The following is a 19,171-nucleotide window of genomic DNA, read 5'->3' on the forward strand; positions in this document are numbered from 1 at the left end:
TCTCTATTGCCTTGACAGAGGCTGTATAGAAAATCAAATTCATTGTGATTGTCACTTCATATTTAGTATTAAAAAAAAGAGAACACTAATTTGTACATGTCTGTAGTTTTGTTTACACTGCAAAGTGCAATCTTGATGCAAAGAAAATATGTAGCAGTTTTGCCAGCATTGCAAAGGTTGTACCTTATCTTGATTCAAAGAGAGTGTGAGCATCCAGTCCTCAGCAGTTTTACAAAAACAGATCTCCTTCTACATCAGAAGGAGGCACAGAGGCAACGGAGGCGATTGCCTCCATGCCCCCTGATCATTGCCTTGGTGCTCTCAAAAATGCTCCAGTAGAAATATATAATTTCCTCATAAGGTTCCCCTTTACCACAAAGAAAATGCCTTGATGCCCTTGCCCTTTCAAAAACGAATCATACAGGCCTGCTACATACTGTAGTAGGAGACAAACGTTGTTATGAGCTTGCAACTTAAAGATTCAGAGACAAACTTACTCATACCACAAGTGAACTTGACATACTGTAGTGACAGCTCCTGTATCGTTTTACAGCAATTGGCAAACATAATGTACCTGGTCAGCTCAGACTACACATTACACAGAACCTGTGCATCGTGTATTAAAAAAGGTAGCAATTATTGAGTACCTCACTCCCAATGCTTTCAGGCTGTAATTTCATATGCATACAGACCACTATTCAAACAAACTATATGGAATCATGGCGTTCAATCCATTCCTGATTCAATTCAAACATTGCAAAGAAAGTAATCTCCTTTTCAAAAGTCAAGTGTGTGAAACTTGAGGGCTTTAAAGGGTGATTCTGTTTTGAAAAGTCAGTGTAAAGGCAGAGTCACACTGCAGCAATAAGGTAAAGATAACGATCACGACGCAAAGAGAGTGCATTCATTGGTTTAATTGCTCTACGCAGAATACGCACACGCTCATTCAACCAATAGATTGCGTTCTCTTTGCGTCGTTATCGTTATCGCTGCAGTGGGACCGGTCATAAAGCAGACTTGAGACTTTGGTGACACGCCTACTGCCACACATAGAGATTGAGATGAATTAACAGGAATTAGTTCTCATTTGCCAAGTTCTATTTTTAACTGAGACATGCAGTCAAACAAGATCAGATTGTGGTACTGGAGAGAGGCCAAAAACTCTCTGGGTTTTCCTTTAATTAGAATTAGTCCCAATTAGGATTATTACTAATTAGACGAACATCTACATGTAAGGATAAGAAGGCCGAGAGCTTAAGGAAAATCGCTTCCCTTTAAAAGCTGAAGCATGCACGGAAACTGAGACGAGATGGTTAGTTGGGAAATTAGTGCCTAAAGAATTGAAAAGATGATTGTCATCAACCAATGTATTTTCATTGAATGTATTCTTTGTTTTTATATTTCTTTTTTTAAATACAGCTTGTAATGGTTTTTTTTTGTCAGATTGTCACAATCATAACAATATCTACATGTAGCTGAGTGGGTGTATTAAAATCTATAAACAAAATATTTTTAAATAGTTTTTTTTAAAGAATTACCACAAATTTAGCACTTTGTACAAGTGATGTACTTTGTACATATGAGGTCATTAAAGACAAAAATACAGTCCTTGTAATAAAGCTCATTGACCATACTGGGTGCAAATTTATGTAAACTATTCAATTTTGATTGTAAACAATTTACTCAGGCGGAAAATTAATGTACAATGACTGATTGTCTATTTGCCTTTGTGACAGCAGATGTTTCGTTTCCACGAAGGTCGGGCTTGAATAAATGCGTTCCAACGACAGATGTAGAACTTCACTGTTGCCATGGTAACAATACAGATGATCAAAGGCATGTTGACAATAGAGCAGCACAGAAAGTGCGAAGTTCAATACGAAATTATTAAAAAATATGAGTATGATGCAAATGTGTCATCGAGCATATTTTATAGTTGTTCACCACAGATTCCAAATATGCTTTGACTTACGTTCTTGAAGAGGCACAGCATTTTTTTTCTGGTAAGGGGAACTCCTATGTATGTTCATGTGTGAGAAAGATTTTTATTTGAGTATGAACTTTGCACAGGGCACAACAGCAATAGCATAGGGCACCATGGCAATGGGCCATATTTTTGACCGCGTGAGGGCGCTCTCAATCACTTCCGGGGGTATATTCATTCATACGCAAAACAGTTTTTAAAGATTGGAACACATTATAACCACAGACATCTAATCCATCACAGACAATAAGACTTTAAAAGGAGCCGTTATAATCCACCTCTAAAGCAAATTGAAACTACGGCGCAACAAAAGTGACAGAACGCCTATTAATTTGTGCAGGGCGAATCGCGTGTACCCCCGGAAGTGATCAAAATACTATTTATAGCGCCCCCGCGCGGTCAAAAATAAGGGGCATTGGCAATAGACCCTTCCCGTGAAATATGTAAATTGCACATAGCGCGTGCGCACGAACGTTTTGGTTGGCAAAATGAGGGAACATCACGCTGTGGCGTTTGCCAACCAACAGGGTCTGTACGCATGCGTGAATGTGATTAGCATATTTCATGGGAAGGGTCCATTGCTGTGGGTGCCGTGGGTTATTTCAAAGTCTGACATTATAATGTTATATTTCCAAATATTGGTTGTTTACTCTAGCCTGCTCTGGTTTTTAACAAACCATATAAATATTTATCTGTAATCAGAGGATGGTACATATTTAGTATTTTTTATTTACTTTGTGTTTTTTTGAAGAGTACAGTCATCTGGTATTTCCAATTCTCTCTCATTTTTATTCTTCATAAAAGATATTTTCTAGTTAATTCCTAGTTATTAATTTATTATTTGCTTTTAGTTTATATTGTTTTTCTGTATAATTTAATACACTTTAGATTTGTTAAATTTCTATGTAGAGTCTAATTCTCACAATTGTTTTTTTGTTCTCAACAAGAGTACAATGTATGAAATAAACGTGTATTGAATTGAATTGAATTGAATTGAATTGAATTGAATTGAATATTTTCTAAATGTTGGTGTATTTGTAATCTTTTTGTATTGAGGACCCCTCTATGGAAGTGGTGCTCAGTTTTAGAGGAATTATGTATTTAGACAGGAAAGCACTTCAACACATAAGTTTGACTTTTTTTTATGTAATAATGCAAGTCTTTTTTTAATGTAAGTGTCTTATGGGATTTTATATACAATGTATGATGGTCACATTTTTGGCACATTAACTTCAGCCATGACAACTACAACTTAACAAGTACTAGGGCATATATGACAAGTTAACATTATAGCATGGTATTCATTCATGATCGTACATGTACAAAATTATCCCTCCCAAAAGGAGAAACACCAGAAGTTATGAATGTGAAGTGCAATGGCACCTACTACATGGCATATATAGATCATTCAAACAAACTATACCAATGCCTCTATTGTGAGTTAAGTAAACATTGATTCAACAATGCATTAAAGAACAGCTCAATACAATTATGCCAACAAGATAAAAACAACTTTGCACCTTGTCTAGAAAAGGAACATTACAATGGAGTCCTTGAACTTTGCTCTTTAGCTGAAGATGGCGCACCAACTTTTCTATGGTACGGGGCACTTCTACGGGTAAAATGTGTATGGACCTTGCAAAGAGCACCACAGCAAAAAGCACAGGGCACCAAGGCAATTGCTGTGGGTACCGTGGATTATTTTGAGGCCTGCAATAGAGTCAGCAATGCATAGAACAAACACATTGGAAAGAAAGGGGGAAAACAAGAAATTGTTTCATTTTAGAAATCCACAGCAGAAGTTTTCAAGACCAAACACAGTCAGGTTAATACCTTTTGAAAACCTAAATATTATGACACTTTTACGGAAATAAAAAAAAGGACTCAAAATGTACCCTTCAGTGATTGCAATGTGGAAGTTTACAGCACCAAGTACAGTAACACAATAACACCTTCTGACAACTGAACTATTTCAAAACATTTTCCTGTGATCACAAAAGATGCTTATCCGTAAAATCCCGTATTTTCCCCTCACGTAATACAAATCCTTTCATTTGTATCGGTATTCAATGTCAACAATAAACCGCTAAATAACAACGGATGACGAAATTAATAATTGTATTGCAATGATAGCAAACAAAATGACATTCCAAAAGCGTGAACAAATAATGACTGGGGGAAAAAAACCTAGGTTTTTGGAAAACAAAAAGTTTTCGAAATAATAACAATACAGACTTAAATGAGACTGATTTCCCCAATCTATGAGGGAATGTGAACTGGTTCAAGAAAACAGAAAATATTCTTGCCAGAAATAGTTAATGACACCATGTTTTAAGCTTGGGTGATATCGATTTATTTTATTCACGATATATCGCCGACAATATATCGCGATATTCGATAAAATCGCGATTAATGAAATTTGACATCATCAGTCTAGAAGAGACAGTCATAGCTTAAGAGAGGTGTTCTAATGACCTATTCTTCTGCTTTTACTCCAAACCTATGGGGTGCAAGATGTCTCACCTAGCAAATACATCGCGATATTTAATCGATATTGCGATATATCGCGATTATCGCGATTATTGCGATATATCGCGATATATCGATATTTCGATTAAAACCAAATCCATCCGATATCGAAATCATTTCCAAATTAATATCGCGATATTCGATAATATCGTGATATCGCCCAAGCTTACCACGTTTTGAGTCTTTTGTCCCTAGCAGGAGTCTGTCTCTAAGGCAAAATGAGAAAGACTCTGCTGTGGTCGAAACGCCAAGCCATTAAAGGCAGTGGAAATTACTCAACATAATTTTTAGCATAAAACCTTTCTTGGTAACAAGTAATGGGGAGAGGTTGATAGTATAAAATATTGTGAAAAACGGTTCCCTCTGAAGTAATGTAGTTTTCGAGAAATAAGTGATTTTCCACTAATTTGATTTCGAGAAATGTTCGTTTGTTTTCTTTCATTATTATCTTGCAACTTCGACGAATGATTGAGCTCAAATGTTTCAGGTTTGTTATTTTATGCATGTTAAGTTACACCAACTGTGAAGGCTATAGTCTTTGACAATTACCAATAGTGTCCAGTGTCTTATTTGTTGCAAGATACATTGTATAGGTCCGTTTGGATGATTTATAAGCAGTTTGTAACAGCTAATTATATTTTCTCACAAAATATTGTTGGGTAAATGCTTATAGCCAGAGTCCAAGAACACAGCTGGTGCTAGATCGTGTAAGCTATTCTTAGGACTGCAAGTCCTACATTACTTGTGTGAAGATGGAAAAAGGAAATGTGCTGGTACTAAAGCAAGGAGCGGATGATAACAGTATCTTGGTTATTGGTTAAGTAATCAATATTACATAACAATAAACAGATTATCCATACTTTATAATCAGTTTGAATTATCAGTGGTGATTTATATATTCGATTGTTGAGTTTCGTCAAGGCAGTTCGGAGTGAACAGAACAAGGAGCATTTCCTATCATTTTCACTGAGGTAACTGTGAGGTGACAGTAGTATTTCATTTTTGGAGTGATTAAAAAAAACTAAAAAAACTAAATCCTTGATGTGGCCTCATCAAATCATGATGGATGGCACAAGGACATAGCTTAAAGCCAGTAAAACTATTTGAACTATGTGGAGTTGAAACCAGCCACCCCAACTCAATTAGAGATTACCATTACATGGTGTTACCGCAAACCTTTCTATATATCGTATTTCCACCATGCAAAGTTTAAAATCATACTTTAATGTGGAATTTATTGAAGAGGTTTTTAAAGTCCTCTTCCATTAGGTGATAAATTTTAAAAAGACCCCAAAAATTTGATTTTTTAATTAGCTCTACACATAAAATATCTTAATTGAATTCAAGCAACCAGAGACTGTAATGGGTGATGGGTGTGGCTGCCTTATGAAGTCATGGTGTGTAGATCAATTCATCAATTATATCCATGGTAACCAAGGTTATGATGTTTCATACTGTGTTTGATGCATGATGTCACAATTTCTTGTAAGATGTGGTGCCCATAGGGGGTGCCCACAGGGGGTGTCTCTGTGTCTTTCAGACACCCAGTTTTAAATGTTGACCCCCTGTTTTATCTGTCATTTACAATATTATAAGTGAACAATTTGGAATTTGGATGTCAATTTTTTTCTTCAAGTTCACATCATATTTTGACACCCTTTACCAACTCCTCGCTAAAACTTGGCTCATGCCTTTTTTAGTTTCTTTCATCCCACTCTGTTAAAATTTCTCCTCAATGCATTAAACTGACCATGATGGATTCAGGAAATGTCTTCCCTTTTTCAAGATAAAATATTCCCCTTAAGAACAGTAGAATTCCTTGCCTTTTGGTTTAAAATTACAAAGAAAGGAAGACCTTTAAATGTGTTTGTTGTCGTTGTTGTTGTTGTTGTTGGTTTGTTTTTTTGTTGGGGGGGGGGAAGGGGTAGGGGTAGTTTGAATCAAGCCTAATGCAAAATCAAAACATTCCAGGTAGTCAAATCTTCAAAGTAGTTATAGTTTGAATGAATCACACGTTAGTTTGCTATCTCAAAGTCTCAGAGGTTGTTGATGAAGAAAAAGTTCAAGGAGTCAGTTTGGGAAAAACACCTTCAAAAATCAGTTACATCATAGTCAAACGATGCGCTCCTACACGCCTAACGCTTGAAACTGGAAAATTTTCTCTATTCACAAAAGTCCCTGGGAGTTTAAAAAACAAACAGTCTGCTTAACGTGGTTCTTAACTTCTCTATATACACCATACGACATCTAAGGAGGAGAATTCCCGACTTAGGATATTAATGATTAAGATACGTATCTTGTCTCAAGTTTTCACTCTACAGTTGAGACGACTTTGAACTAAATAAAACAAAACTCGCCAACTCCATGATGTCAGAATGCATTTGTTTGACAGTAAACAAAAAGTGGAGCATGTTACTGTTCTTTGTTCCTAGGCTACAAGGAAGTTGTTCAAACAATTTATGGTTCTAACTGATATTGCATTTAAAATCTAGTTGGAATAAGTGCATAGGGGTTTAAGGATTCGGGTACTTTTTCAAAATGTCACAAGATTTACATTAAACTTACAGAGTTTGAAGACAATGATAGTGGAAAGCTTCCCTTCAAATATTATTAACTAATGTTGTGTACATATGTAGTTTATGAGGAAATGAGTAAAACAAGTCACAAAATAATTTTCATCTCCGGAAGACAACAATTATTTTAGCATGTAAATCCCATTAACCAGTTATGATATTATACCAAAACCATAGCATAACTGGTTAATACATTTTTACATGCTAAAACTGAGACGAAAATTATTACTTTTACTCATTTCTCAAAAACTACAGCACCTCAGTAAGTAAAATTTCATGGGAAGCTTTCTACTGTCATAATCTTAAAACTGTGTAAGTTTAATGTAAATCTGTGGACATTGTGTTTTATGTTAGGAAAAAGTACATCTACCCTTTAACCCTTTAGTCCCTGCACCGCCCGAGTTTGCTGAAATCCAGTTTCTCAAGACTCTTGCAGTAAATTACTGGAATCGTAGTTCAAATTTTAAAAGATAGCCATGGCTTAATGTGTATGCACAATTTTTTACCCTTTCGGTAATATTTGTATAATTTAAGTACAAGTTCTCATGGGAACAATAAATGCCTCTCGTTAAACGGCTACGGTAATTTTTATGGCGAATATGTTTGTGCACGGATAAAATGGACACAATAGCTTTTCAAGGCTTTTATCTGGCTCAATGCTCATACTGATTAAATGTGAAGGCGTTAATTTTCGACAATATCATCATAAATGATGAACAATTTCCTGTTTACTAATGAGCGTTTTTTTGTGTAAGAGCTAACAGATTTCATCATCATTAGCTTCGACAAGTCAACTGTGAAGGGAGAATTAATAACGATCTATAACAACTAGATATATTAACACATGCCTAGACCTACTAATGACTATCAAGTTTTCTTTTGATGTTCCTTTTTTTCTACAAACACAAGCTAGCGAGGTTTCCTCGTACCGCATACAGTGCATCGCTATAGGCGGCTGGGCGGTACAGTGGCTAAATGGTTAAAGAATATATTTTGGGGTTTACCCCTACACAAATGTAAACAAATTTGGGCACAACTGGTTGGATGCCAAAAATATTCACATGCCTTGTAGGGTACAGACACTACACAAATTTCAATGAGGTCTAGATTTAAAGCACCAGACTATCAGCATGAAATTAATTTTTTTTAAATTTCACTTTTATACGTGTACTAACAAGGCTTTTAAGCTTTATTTACGAGGTGTAACATAATATTGTCAGACTCAATAATGGCGGTCTATAATTAGCCACCAGTTTTGAAGTGACCTATTCCCAGAGGCGTGCTTTCCCACACCCTTGATTCAACTGACAGCCGGATGGGCGGGGATTTTGGGCTTGCCTGTGTTTATTTGCTTTTTCTGATCAGACCATGATCAGACCATTATACACATTACACTGTGTGTACAGAGGACCCTGGCAGTACAGCCAGCTTGGAATCACAATCTTGAAGGGACAAGGCAATAATTTACCCAAATAAAGGTCGGTTTGATTAGAATATTTACATGACATTTATTATGTTGGTGGTTATTTCAAGGAGTACAAGGGCATGGATTTTCACACTTTTTAAAATAAAAAATCAGAGCCAACAATGAATTATTTCCCTTGTATAGGCCAAGCATGGCAAAATGCTATAGAAAATGTAGCAAATCTGGTTAGTTTTGACTCGCCGTTAAATGTATATTCCTATTCCTAACCATTGAACCCTTTCTACCTTTTCCACCTCCAAATCACCAAAATACTGGTCCATTCAAAACAAAAATACTACAAACAAAAATGTGTATACAACTACAAGTCCTACTTTGTAGTGTACAAGCAGATAATAAAATGTACCATTGAAGCAATGCTATTGTTTTGTCCTGCCATACAATTCCCAGGAATGCCTTGACAGGTTTCGGACCAAACCGACCTTGACCAAAACCTCTGCATTGACCTACTACAACTACCCACGGAGAGGTTGCCATAGTAACACCATAAAGATTAAACTGGGTCACCACAGGGTCAGGTTTAATGGTTTAAACCTTAGTATTGTCACTGATTGTTATACAGGCATGGGGCTAGAACACACACTACGTGTAATTTGTAAACACACCATACAGGAATGCCAAGTTTTCTTTTACCAATAACAGGGTTATGTGGTTGGTGCAGGGCGAAGAACTGGACGAATTTCTTCTGTTTCCAACCACATTTTCACTCACGCATTGTAAAATTTGGGATCTTGTAATAATGGTATCTGAAGCCATTAAATAATTTGTTTTTATATGATCGACCATTTTTAAACTGCAATCCATCTCACAATGATTTCCAGGGAAACATTTGTCCACCACTAAAGAAATCCTGGGCAAAACCCTGCCATAAAGCTGGATGCCATAACACATCCATTGCCAATTGCTTCCTGTAATTCACTAGCACACATGATCAAATTGTTACACATGTATGATCAAATTGTTTTGAAATTCCGGCTTTGAATGTTCCCACAAAAAACTTTAAGTTAAGCCATCCAATGATGTAGCATCAGGTATTTTTAAAACAAGCCCTTGAGGAATTTGCAAGCAAATAAATTTGGTTCAATTTTGCTTTTACCCTCTCACAGAATCATTAAAGGGGATACTTCATGAGACAAGTGAGATGGGAGGGGCTGGGTGTGAGGGGGAGCCTCTACATGTACATTGTAGAAAATGACTGATTGCAGTCAATTATATATTTTTTACATTGTATTTTAAAGGTTGAATGAACAAAATTGCTGATTGTGAAATAAGTACAAGTAATCACTAAAGAATGTTGAAGTTCATCAAGAATGTAAACCAATAAAAAAGATTAACAAGGAAACTCATAAAAGTTTCACAGCTTGATACAGTAAGTTCATTGAAAAGTATTGAATAGAGTTCAATTTCATACACACATCTAAAGTGTACATAATATGTACTGTACGCTGACTGTGCTTAAAATTTGTTTTCTTTTTTGATATAGCGAGAGAAGTAAAAGCTTACAAAGATTTGACCAGCATGGAATATAGAATCAACCATGTTCTTTCACCATCGTGATCTCTCACCGCTCAAACAGGAGGATGAAAAGAGGGAAGTTGGCAAAACCCTTTCTAATTTACAACATCCCACTTGCATAAAAGCTTGGTCCCCAAAGAACTGGGTCCTTGTCCCATGAGCTTCTCTAGTAATTAAAGAGAAACTGTCACTGGAGAACAAATCACTTCAAATACATGTTGGGTTCGCACCAAAAATACCTATTTGAACATAGTCTACAACCAGAAAGTTGTTGAGGTGTTTGACCTAGACTTGATTTCAAGGAGCTGCATTAAGTCAACAAACCCAAAGTCCATACTGTTGATGCACTCACATACACTGATTCTCTGAAGGGAGTCCGTGGACTTTTGGGCAATACTACTAGGATAGTATACGTACATGTCTGAAAAATGATAGACTCTGAGCGCCGACTATTGGGCAAAAGGCAGCCTTGCAGTTAAGGCTACATGTACTGTAACTGTACATTGTAGGTTTGCTTTTAACTCCATCATCAGTGATATCCTGCAGGTTGTGCAAGACTAGCAGTTAGAGCTTGGTTTTTTACTGGTCCTTGTTCAAATTTAGAATAATGCGAAAATTTTATTTAAAATCATACCTGTATCAACTATAATAGCTTTGCAATTTTTGGTTAAAAATTGGGAAAAGTTTCCGTATGGCGCCACCACTTTTTCATTCGGTATAAAATAATATAGGAACTTATTTACCTGATTGATATACACCCTTTTTGTAAAAATTAGTGAAAAAGTGGTGGCGCCATACGGAAAGTTATCCAAAAATTGATTTAACAAATTTTCTGTCTTACCTTGCTCGTTCCACGGAGCATCTTTCCATCAGGTGGCCGTTGATTTCAATGATCTCATCACCAATCTTAAGGCGATCGTCCTGGTGCATGTAGGACCCAGCAGTCACTGCGGCAATGCGTATGTTTCCCAAGGCTTTATGATTGAGTAATGGACTTGCTGCGACAGGCTCCAGAGCCTGACTTCGCTGCAGCGTAACGGCGGTCGCTGCACCATGCTGCAATATCAACCCAAAGTCCGCGATACTCTGGGGTGCTGGCGGCGACTGGAAGGAATAAACTTTAATCTCTTCTTTGTTACGTTCATCGCTGTTACTGTGTTGGACGGCTTTGCCTCCTGTTGTCACGACCGCAGTGGCAGCCGGAAGAATACTGCTCAGGTAAGCATTGAGGACGTCGATGCTTTGCTGGACGTCTTCTTGCTGTTGAACGTTGTTGCCGGCCGCATCCCGGAATTCTTTGAGGAGGCGCAGTGACCTGGCAGCATTTTCCTTGCTTATCGGCATCACAGCGATGGAGTTTCTTCAACGTTCATGAAGCTCATGTGGGAAGCTGCTGCACAGTATTTAAACTGCAAGGCAGGAAGACTGACTGAAAAAGTACCAACTCTGCAGGACAGAACACAGAGTGAAATAATGTCAGTCATACAGTACAGTGTACATTTTAAACAGATCAAGGTCCATGCACGATAACTACAATCAAATTAAACAAAATGAATGAGGTTGACTAACTAGTTTCTAAACACAGAGTTTAACTAAAAGTATGTAAACAGAGCCTTAATGACGGACTCCTCTATACAATCAAAAGGAGGCCGTGATTTAGGGCTAACCAAAATACAAACATACTTTGGTGGGTTGATAAATGATAATGACATTTCCCATATGTGGTTGTGTATTTAAAACTCCACAGCAACTCCAAATTCCACAGCAATCCGGTGCGATGATTATAAATCAATTAATTATAGAGTGAATCATTCATTGTAATTAGTAGACGCACTTTGGACATAAACATTATAAACAGTGTTCAAAATATATCAAAGAGTAAAAGACACAACAATGAAAAGTAACTCATCTTGAAGACCTAAAAAAAGGCTTAGGTAAACATTGAAAATTTAATACTTAGTAAGTTAGTTATCTTCCTCAATGGTTATATACACATTAAAAGATTGTATTTAATTGTGTTTACTCACTCACATCCAAATTAATATGGCATATACACTTAAATTATACAACTCAATCAGAAGATCACAAAAAAGCGCATGAGAACTACCATGGAACCACCAACTAAAATAAAATGTTTTGTAACAATGACTGAATTCGGGTCAGTCATCCATTGGAATTTATACGGGAAACATTTTTTTGGTGACGCATGCCTTAGAAAAACGGTGACACCCCCAATTGAATGACCGTGTGGTAACCACATCTTTATATTTCATCTAATTCTAATTTCGCTTTCGGTATTTGTTGTCATTGCTTATTTTGATAACAGTTTAAGTAACGAGCACTCACCAGTTGTGGCACGTGGACTTTGGAATTGAAGTTGATGATTGTTGATCGTTAGTTGGCAATAATTGTGAGAATTCAAAGTCGTTCAGTTTACATTGTCAACGAGTCATTCATAAAATAAAGACTACCGAATACGTTGCTTTCAATGCACCTGTGAACGAACCAGCTAATGGCCTGTGTTGGGCTGGCTACCATTTACTCACACACCGTTAAAATCTGTGTGTGGGTGAGCCATTCTACAGTAGGGATGTTTTAAATATTTTATATATTCAAAACTCTATAAAACTACACTTTCGTAACAAATACAAATATTGTTGAAATCCAATGTTATTATTATTATTCATTCTATACTCTTTTTACTTCAAATGTGATTATTTATGTTTTTTGAACTAAATGTTATTTTTAGAACCCCTTTCAATATGTAATGGTTGAGCCAAGAGTGTTTTCATTTTATTTCAAAACAGAGGGCGCTGTTTATAAGCTTTTTAGGTGGGTAAGGTTTATAGGGGTTGCATTTATTTCAGAAGGTTTTGCATTAGACTGAATTTTTGAAATTAAACTCATTGAATCATAGAAAAAAAAACACGAATAATAGTTTTGAAACTTCAAAATTAATCTCATGGTCTCTTAAGGCCACCGTATTCTTCGCAGGCAAGTAGACTGGTGCTGAAAAAAATCACTGTAACCATAATAATCAAGAGATGAAAAAGATTTCATACATTGCTAGGAGCATGCGCACAAAGCATTATTTACAAAGTTGCCAAGGGATCGTGTTTAGCAGACGATTCGTTTCAAGAGAAGGCAAGCAAAAAGAAAAAGGGTGTTTTTACATTTCATAATTTTCATATTTTTTAGCCGAACAACAAAACAAAAAATGAGTACCAGAACGTATAATCCGTCCGTTAGAGTTGGCAACTGGAATGAAGACATTTGTCTGGAGGAGGTAAGTCTAAATAAAGCTGTAAAAACTAAAATTCAAGAACTCTGTCTGTCTCAGTGATCAGTCTGAGTCTGACTCTGACATGTCCGACTGTCTGATTCTGAACTTTTAACTTTAATAATAAATAAACTGTCACTCACTGTCGTGTGTCAGTGTCACTTTTTATCAGTGTAAATTCAGGGTCATATATTGACACAAAAGGCACTCTTGGCTTTGGGTTTATTTTATTTAGAAATAAACAAAACTACACTACAGCAGTGGTGTAATGATGATTTAAGCATCTTATCCTCATTGTCAAGAAGTCATCTTTCATTTTGCATTAATCAATGAACTGATGACTGTTTGATTTGTGCAAGTTTAATTAACCAATAATTTATAAATAATGAAAAAAAAGTATGTGAAATTGTAACTTTGAGAAAAGTATTATTTTTAAATGGATTATTTATTTTCTGTTTTGTTCAAAATATTGGATATATAAAATTAAAACCGATCAAAAATAGATTTTTTCCCCCACCAAATCCATGGTCGGGATATTGAATACTTTGTAGAACTATTATTAATATAGGGCTTACAGGGAGCGGAGAGCATTATTAATATTATAGTTTTAAAACTTTTAGAAGTAGGTTCTGTATAGTGGTTACTTATTTTTGGGAGGTTGGTCATACATCTAGCCTCTACTACTACTACGTACTACAGTGTTGGGATGGCCACCCGTACATAATACATACATGATGTCAGTTTCATTGTTCTGATGTTTCTCTTTGCAGGACATGCTGAAGGATTTTCTGGAGACACGAGATAGAGGAGAGTTGGCCATACAGCAGGCATCAAAACTCAGAGAAATGATTTTAAAACAGGTACAATTCCTACCCCCTTTCTTGGATCTATTTGAGTATCTGATCTATTGACCGTTGTGCACCGAGTCTTCTTAACTGTCTTCTTCACAGAACAATTCCTCCAAAATTATAGATGTCCTAAATGTTCTCATTTTATAAAATTGCTGCGCCCCTTCAGGAAGCAAAGGCATGAAGTCACTTTTCACTCTCTCGTGTAGAATTTATTTATTATGTAGTAACTTCACAGTAAAGGCAGGCTTTGCAAAAACATTGTTTACACAATTTAACGCACAACTCAAATATTGAAGTGCATGCTGGTTTACCTCCCCCCCCCTCCAAGAAAAACTTAAATGTGTTTTTGTTTAACAATGTATTTTGATTATCCCTCTCCATCTTTTCCAGACTGACTTATCTGTCACCATAGATGGTTTCCTACACTTTGGTGACCGTGTGATGCTTCGTAACGAGGCCGATGCCAACCAGATCAAAACCCAGCCCGGCGTCGAGCCGCGCCAAGCCAACACGCTAGCCGTTAACATGTCAGAGATGAAGATGAACAGTTCTGTACAGTTCGAAGGCACCTGTAACATTAGTGGAAGTAGAATTCTGACACCGTGTGCAAGGAACACATTTGTTATTTTACCGTGAGTCTTAAATCCAGCTGAGTTATGAATAAACCCCAGGCATCTTTAGCCAAAGCCCGGGGTTCTCTTCATGCACAAGCTAAATTTCACTAATTGAATTTGATCAAAGCTGCTTGTTTGCATTTGCACACACAGAACAAAACAAAGATGGTAAACAGTAATTTGAAGGCACCGGACATCTTTGGTAATTGTCAAAGACCAGTATTCTCACTTGGTGTATCCCAACATTAAGCATAAAATAACAAATCTGTGAAAATTTGTACTCAATTGATCATCGAAATTGCCAGAGAATAGTGAAAGAAAAAGCACCCTTGTTGCAGCACAAATTTGTGTGTTTTCAGATTATTTGGGTGAATATTTCCTCTTTCTCAAAAACTAGGTTACTTAGGAGGGAACCACCTGCAAATCCCCGATGCAAATCCCCGTTTTCTCACAATGTTTTATACTAACGGCAGCTCTCCAACGCTTCTTACCAAGTCAGTTTTTATGCTACATTTATTTTGAGTATTTACCAATAGTGTCCAGTGGCTTCAAGGTATATTGATTATTTTCTTTTCTACTCCACAGTGTTGAGGCTGGAATTGCCGAGGGCACACCACTTCGCTATGGTCAACACTTCTGTCTCTGCACACTGCCTGGAATAGCTGGAAATGTAAGTATGGCCGGAGTGCAACTTTCATTTTAAACCTCTAGAGAATCCCTTTTGAAAATAACATCAGATTGATTTGTAAAGGTAATAAAACACAAGGGAAACTGAACAAAGATATTGACAAAATAGGGAGCCCACCAAAATAAGGATAGCTCATAAAGATAGCTCAGGTGGTAGAGTGCCTACACATTGATCTGGCGGTTGTCCGTTCAAATCCTGCTTTAGTCAGGTTTTTTTTATTCAACTCAAAATGCTTTATAAATGTTGACAGTTTCTTGTTCAGAGAGTAACCCTTTTTCAGAACCATAAATTCTGCTAAAGGAAATGTTTTATTTCACTGAATAATTTTTTTATTTCGTTGAAGAAAAGGTTTTATTTCGTTGAAGAAAAGGTTTTATTTGTTTCATTTCAAACTATAAACTAGTTTGTTCATGAACAAACTAATTGTTCCGATTTTCTAGCCCATGTTTTTGTTAGTGATATACCTTTCCTTCACAGAAGAAATTGAGGATGCAAGGCTTCAGATCTTACAAAAGGGAAATATTTATTTCTGTCCGTTTGGAATTAGGGATTTTAAAAATTTCATACAAATTTGCCAAGCACTAACAAAGTATGAACAAAGCAGGTTTCTACCGAATGTCATGAGATTTATGTTTTTACCAGTGATATCCCTTTTCCCTTCACAGCTGAAATTGAGGAGTGACATCGCCACATTCCAGCAATCAGCCAAGAAGACCCGTAAGCAGCTCGTCACATTTGAAGAATGCTCTACGTATTTGATTCAATGGAGAATCCTTCACTTTGACCCTCAACTTAGAATGGAGACAGAAGGACTTCCTGTACCAGTGAGTACTTTTCTTCCAGACCCCGCCCGACCTCCCCACCATCACTTTGAAATTCATAGTTTTCAATCAATTTCAGTTTCCTTCTAACCTCCACCCCTATGCATGCTACACCTCACTCAAACCCAACAACTGTTTACCCTGCTTCTCTACCTTAGTTAGTCTTATATAGTGTCTTTGTTGTATCAATATATTGTACTTTATTTCGTTTTGTATTTTGTATAAATTACTGCTTGTACAGCGACATGAGCGTCATGCTTGACGGACCTGAGCGCTTTATAAAAGGCCACTGTTATTATTATTATTATGAACAATGTTAATCCCTCACATTGTTTCAAAACAAGTTACCACAACCTTTTAGTCGCAAAGAAACCAAAAGCTCACTGAACCCGGCAGTAGAAGGATCATCTTAAAGACACTGGACACCAGTGGTAATAATCAAAGACCAGTCTTCTCACTTGGTGTATCTCAACATATGCATAAAATAACAAACCTGCGAAAATTTGAGCTCAATTGGTCGCCGAAGTTGCGAGATAATAATGAAAGAAAAAACACCCTTGTCACTCGAAGCTGTGTGCTTTCAGATGCTTGATCTCGAGACCTCAAAATCTAATTCTAATTCTGCGGTTTCCTTAAACTTAGCGAACTAAACTGTCAGCCATTTTGTGGAGTCAAAAGTTTGACAAATTGACATGCATTCATGGGTTAGCCAGAACTCCTAAGTCTTCATAAATCCATCCAAATCCTACAACATGTTGTGGTAACTTGAACCAACATTTTAGCATACAGCTTGTGTGCCTTGCCCAATGCTATGCATCAGTGAATGGTTGGGCTGTGAAATCAAAAGATAGAGACGAATTTTTCAGGGGGTTTGAGGTAGCTTAGGGTAAGATGAGAAACATCTAACGCGAGTTTCTTTCCTCTCTCTGTAGGCTAACCAGAAAATCATCTTCAACCACTGCAAGACCAACCAAGACTTGTGTGTAATAAGTGATGCTACTGTAAGGTATGTAAAGACATTTGTAAGGAGAAAATAGAATGAGCTGTTGTAAACTGCTTACCAATCAAAAGGATCTGTGTTATAGATTTAAAAAATAGTTTGTGGCCTGATGTTTCGATCTTAGCATAGTCCACACAAAACCAATTGGCACCAAGGTACAATCGAGATATGCCGTTATTTCACTGAAGCAACAAAATTTACTGAAAACAACTCATCACATATTGAAACAAAAACACAAAAAAGCTGTGCATTTTTTATTTCATATCCAATCAATTCTTCTAAATACAACTTTCAAAACTTCTTAAAATTAGCAGCAGGAGACTTTTTATATTGTATGCAGCAAAAAACATTAAACTTTTCCCATTGCTCATCTTGAAAATGCAAACTTGGATGAGGAAACAAACTTTCAAAAATTGTCTTCTGATAACGATTTAAACCATTTTGGGTTGAAGAAAGACAAATTAACTTCATGCTAGTGGGTTTTGAACCTGCAACCTCAAAGTGATTGTACTAGTGCTCTACTAACTAAGTTCCCTTATGATTTATGTTGGTAGTTTCCCCTAAGTATTTTGTCAATATCCTTATACATGAAGAGAATCCATTCACATTTGAATGTAAACTATACTGTCTTGTTGATCGTAAAAAGACAATGTTTGAAAAATGACTCATGTGCTACCAAGGTACATCAGTAGCATGCACTACAGTTGATTGCCTCCCAAGTTGCATGTAAAAAGTGCCTTGTGTGACTAGGCACTACCAAGTTTCTTAGTCTGTTTGAAGATTAAACGTGCATTTGCCTTGCTCATCAAGTGTTTTTGATTGCATTTCAGGACACCTTTTGGCCGTGAATATGAGATCGTGGCCTACACGGACTTGGACTCTCACCGCGCCGAGAAAGACGTCAACCACTGGATCATCCAGACTGGTCACCCACCAGAGCCAACAGGCCCTGCAGCTACGTTACCGTTGGGTGTCCAACAATGAGGTGATATGCCTCTAATGCAAAATACTTGTAACTATGGTAAATACTGGTTCTATGGACGTAGGATTGATGTTTCGAGTTTAAATAATCAATAAACAACAGCCCCAGCGCCCCCCCCCACCCCAAAGTAGAACCACAGCTTGTACAGATCTACAATTTCAGCCCCAGTGCACTAGACTAGGCTGTACTCTCCCAGGGCGAGATTTCATAGAGCTGCTTAAGCACAAAAAGTTGCTTAAGCACAAAAAGTTGCTAGAGCACAAAAAGTTGCTACGCACAACAAAATAATGCTTTTTAAAATATGGTTACCAGCCAAAAAATGCCGTTTCTTATAATCTTATAAAGTTGCTTAAGCAGAAAATATTGCTTAACACTGTTCTGCTAAGAAATGGGCCGGATGCCAGTAACAAATTATACATGTGGCATAGCTGGTAACCTTATTTTGGTGAGCATAATATGTTATGCTTTGAAGCTCTATGAAATTTTGCCCAATGGTTTGGCTTCAATTAATCTAAATTGTTGTATTTAATATGTCAAACATTAAGTGATTATTTCAGTACATTGACCAAGGGAAACAAATTACACACTGAATTTGTTAAAATTAAAAGATTTACAAAGCAATTACTATGACTAATCATAGCATAACTTGTAAATAAAATCTGTCTAACTCTACCCAGCACTAAATAAATAAATGTGAATGAGTATTGTAGAATTTGTATATACTGTATGTAAAAGCAAAACATTACCATTGAAACTTTACCTCTGTTGGAGCAATAGTTGTTCAACTTCCACCTCACACTATTTCCGTCCATATTTTACTAGTTAAAACTATTTTAATATTTTCAAAATTT

General features: G+C 36.6%; 2 protein-coding genes across 3 annotated transcripts in view; one reads left to right on the forward strand and one right to left on the reverse strand.

The window, feature by feature from the left end:
• The window catches only part of LOC117295418, a 103,840-nt gene extending 91,274 nt beyond the window's left edge, over window positions 1-12,566 (reverse strand). For both annotated transcript variants that reach the window (XM_033778068.1, XM_033778067.1), the window contains exons 1-2: window positions 12,431-12,566; window positions 10,926-11,530 (exon numbers count right to left, since the gene is read on the reverse strand). In XM_033778068.1, the coding sequence (XP_033633959.1) occupies window positions 10,926-11,428 (503 nt within the window). In that variant the 5' untranslated portion in view covers window positions 11,429-11,530; window positions 12,431-12,566. The remainder of the gene's footprint in view (window positions 1-10,925; window positions 11,531-12,430) is intronic.
• Window positions 12,567-13,195: 629 nt separating this feature from the next.
• On the forward strand, window positions 13,196-18,331 carry LOC117295751 (cilia- and flagella-associated protein 161-like). Its single transcript, XM_033778482.1, has 7 exons — window positions 13,196-13,370; window positions 14,135-14,224; window positions 14,606-14,847; window positions 15,415-15,499; window positions 16,183-16,341; window positions 17,271-17,344; window positions 18,169-18,331. Exons 1-7 carry the CDS (start codon window positions 13,302-13,304, stop codon window positions 18,320-18,322), a joined length of 873 nt encoding a protein of 290 aa, XP_033634373.1. The 5' UTR covers window positions 13,196-13,301; the 3' UTR covers window positions 18,323-18,331.
• Window positions 18,332-19,171: the final 840 nt, after the last annotated feature.

This window comes from Asterias rubens, chromosome 10, assembly GCF_902459465.1.
Source record: "Asterias rubens chromosome 10, eAstRub1.3, whole genome shotgun sequence".
Taxonomy (NCBI): domain Eukaryota; kingdom Metazoa; phylum Echinodermata; class Asteroidea; order Forcipulatida; family Asteriidae; genus Asterias; species Asterias rubens.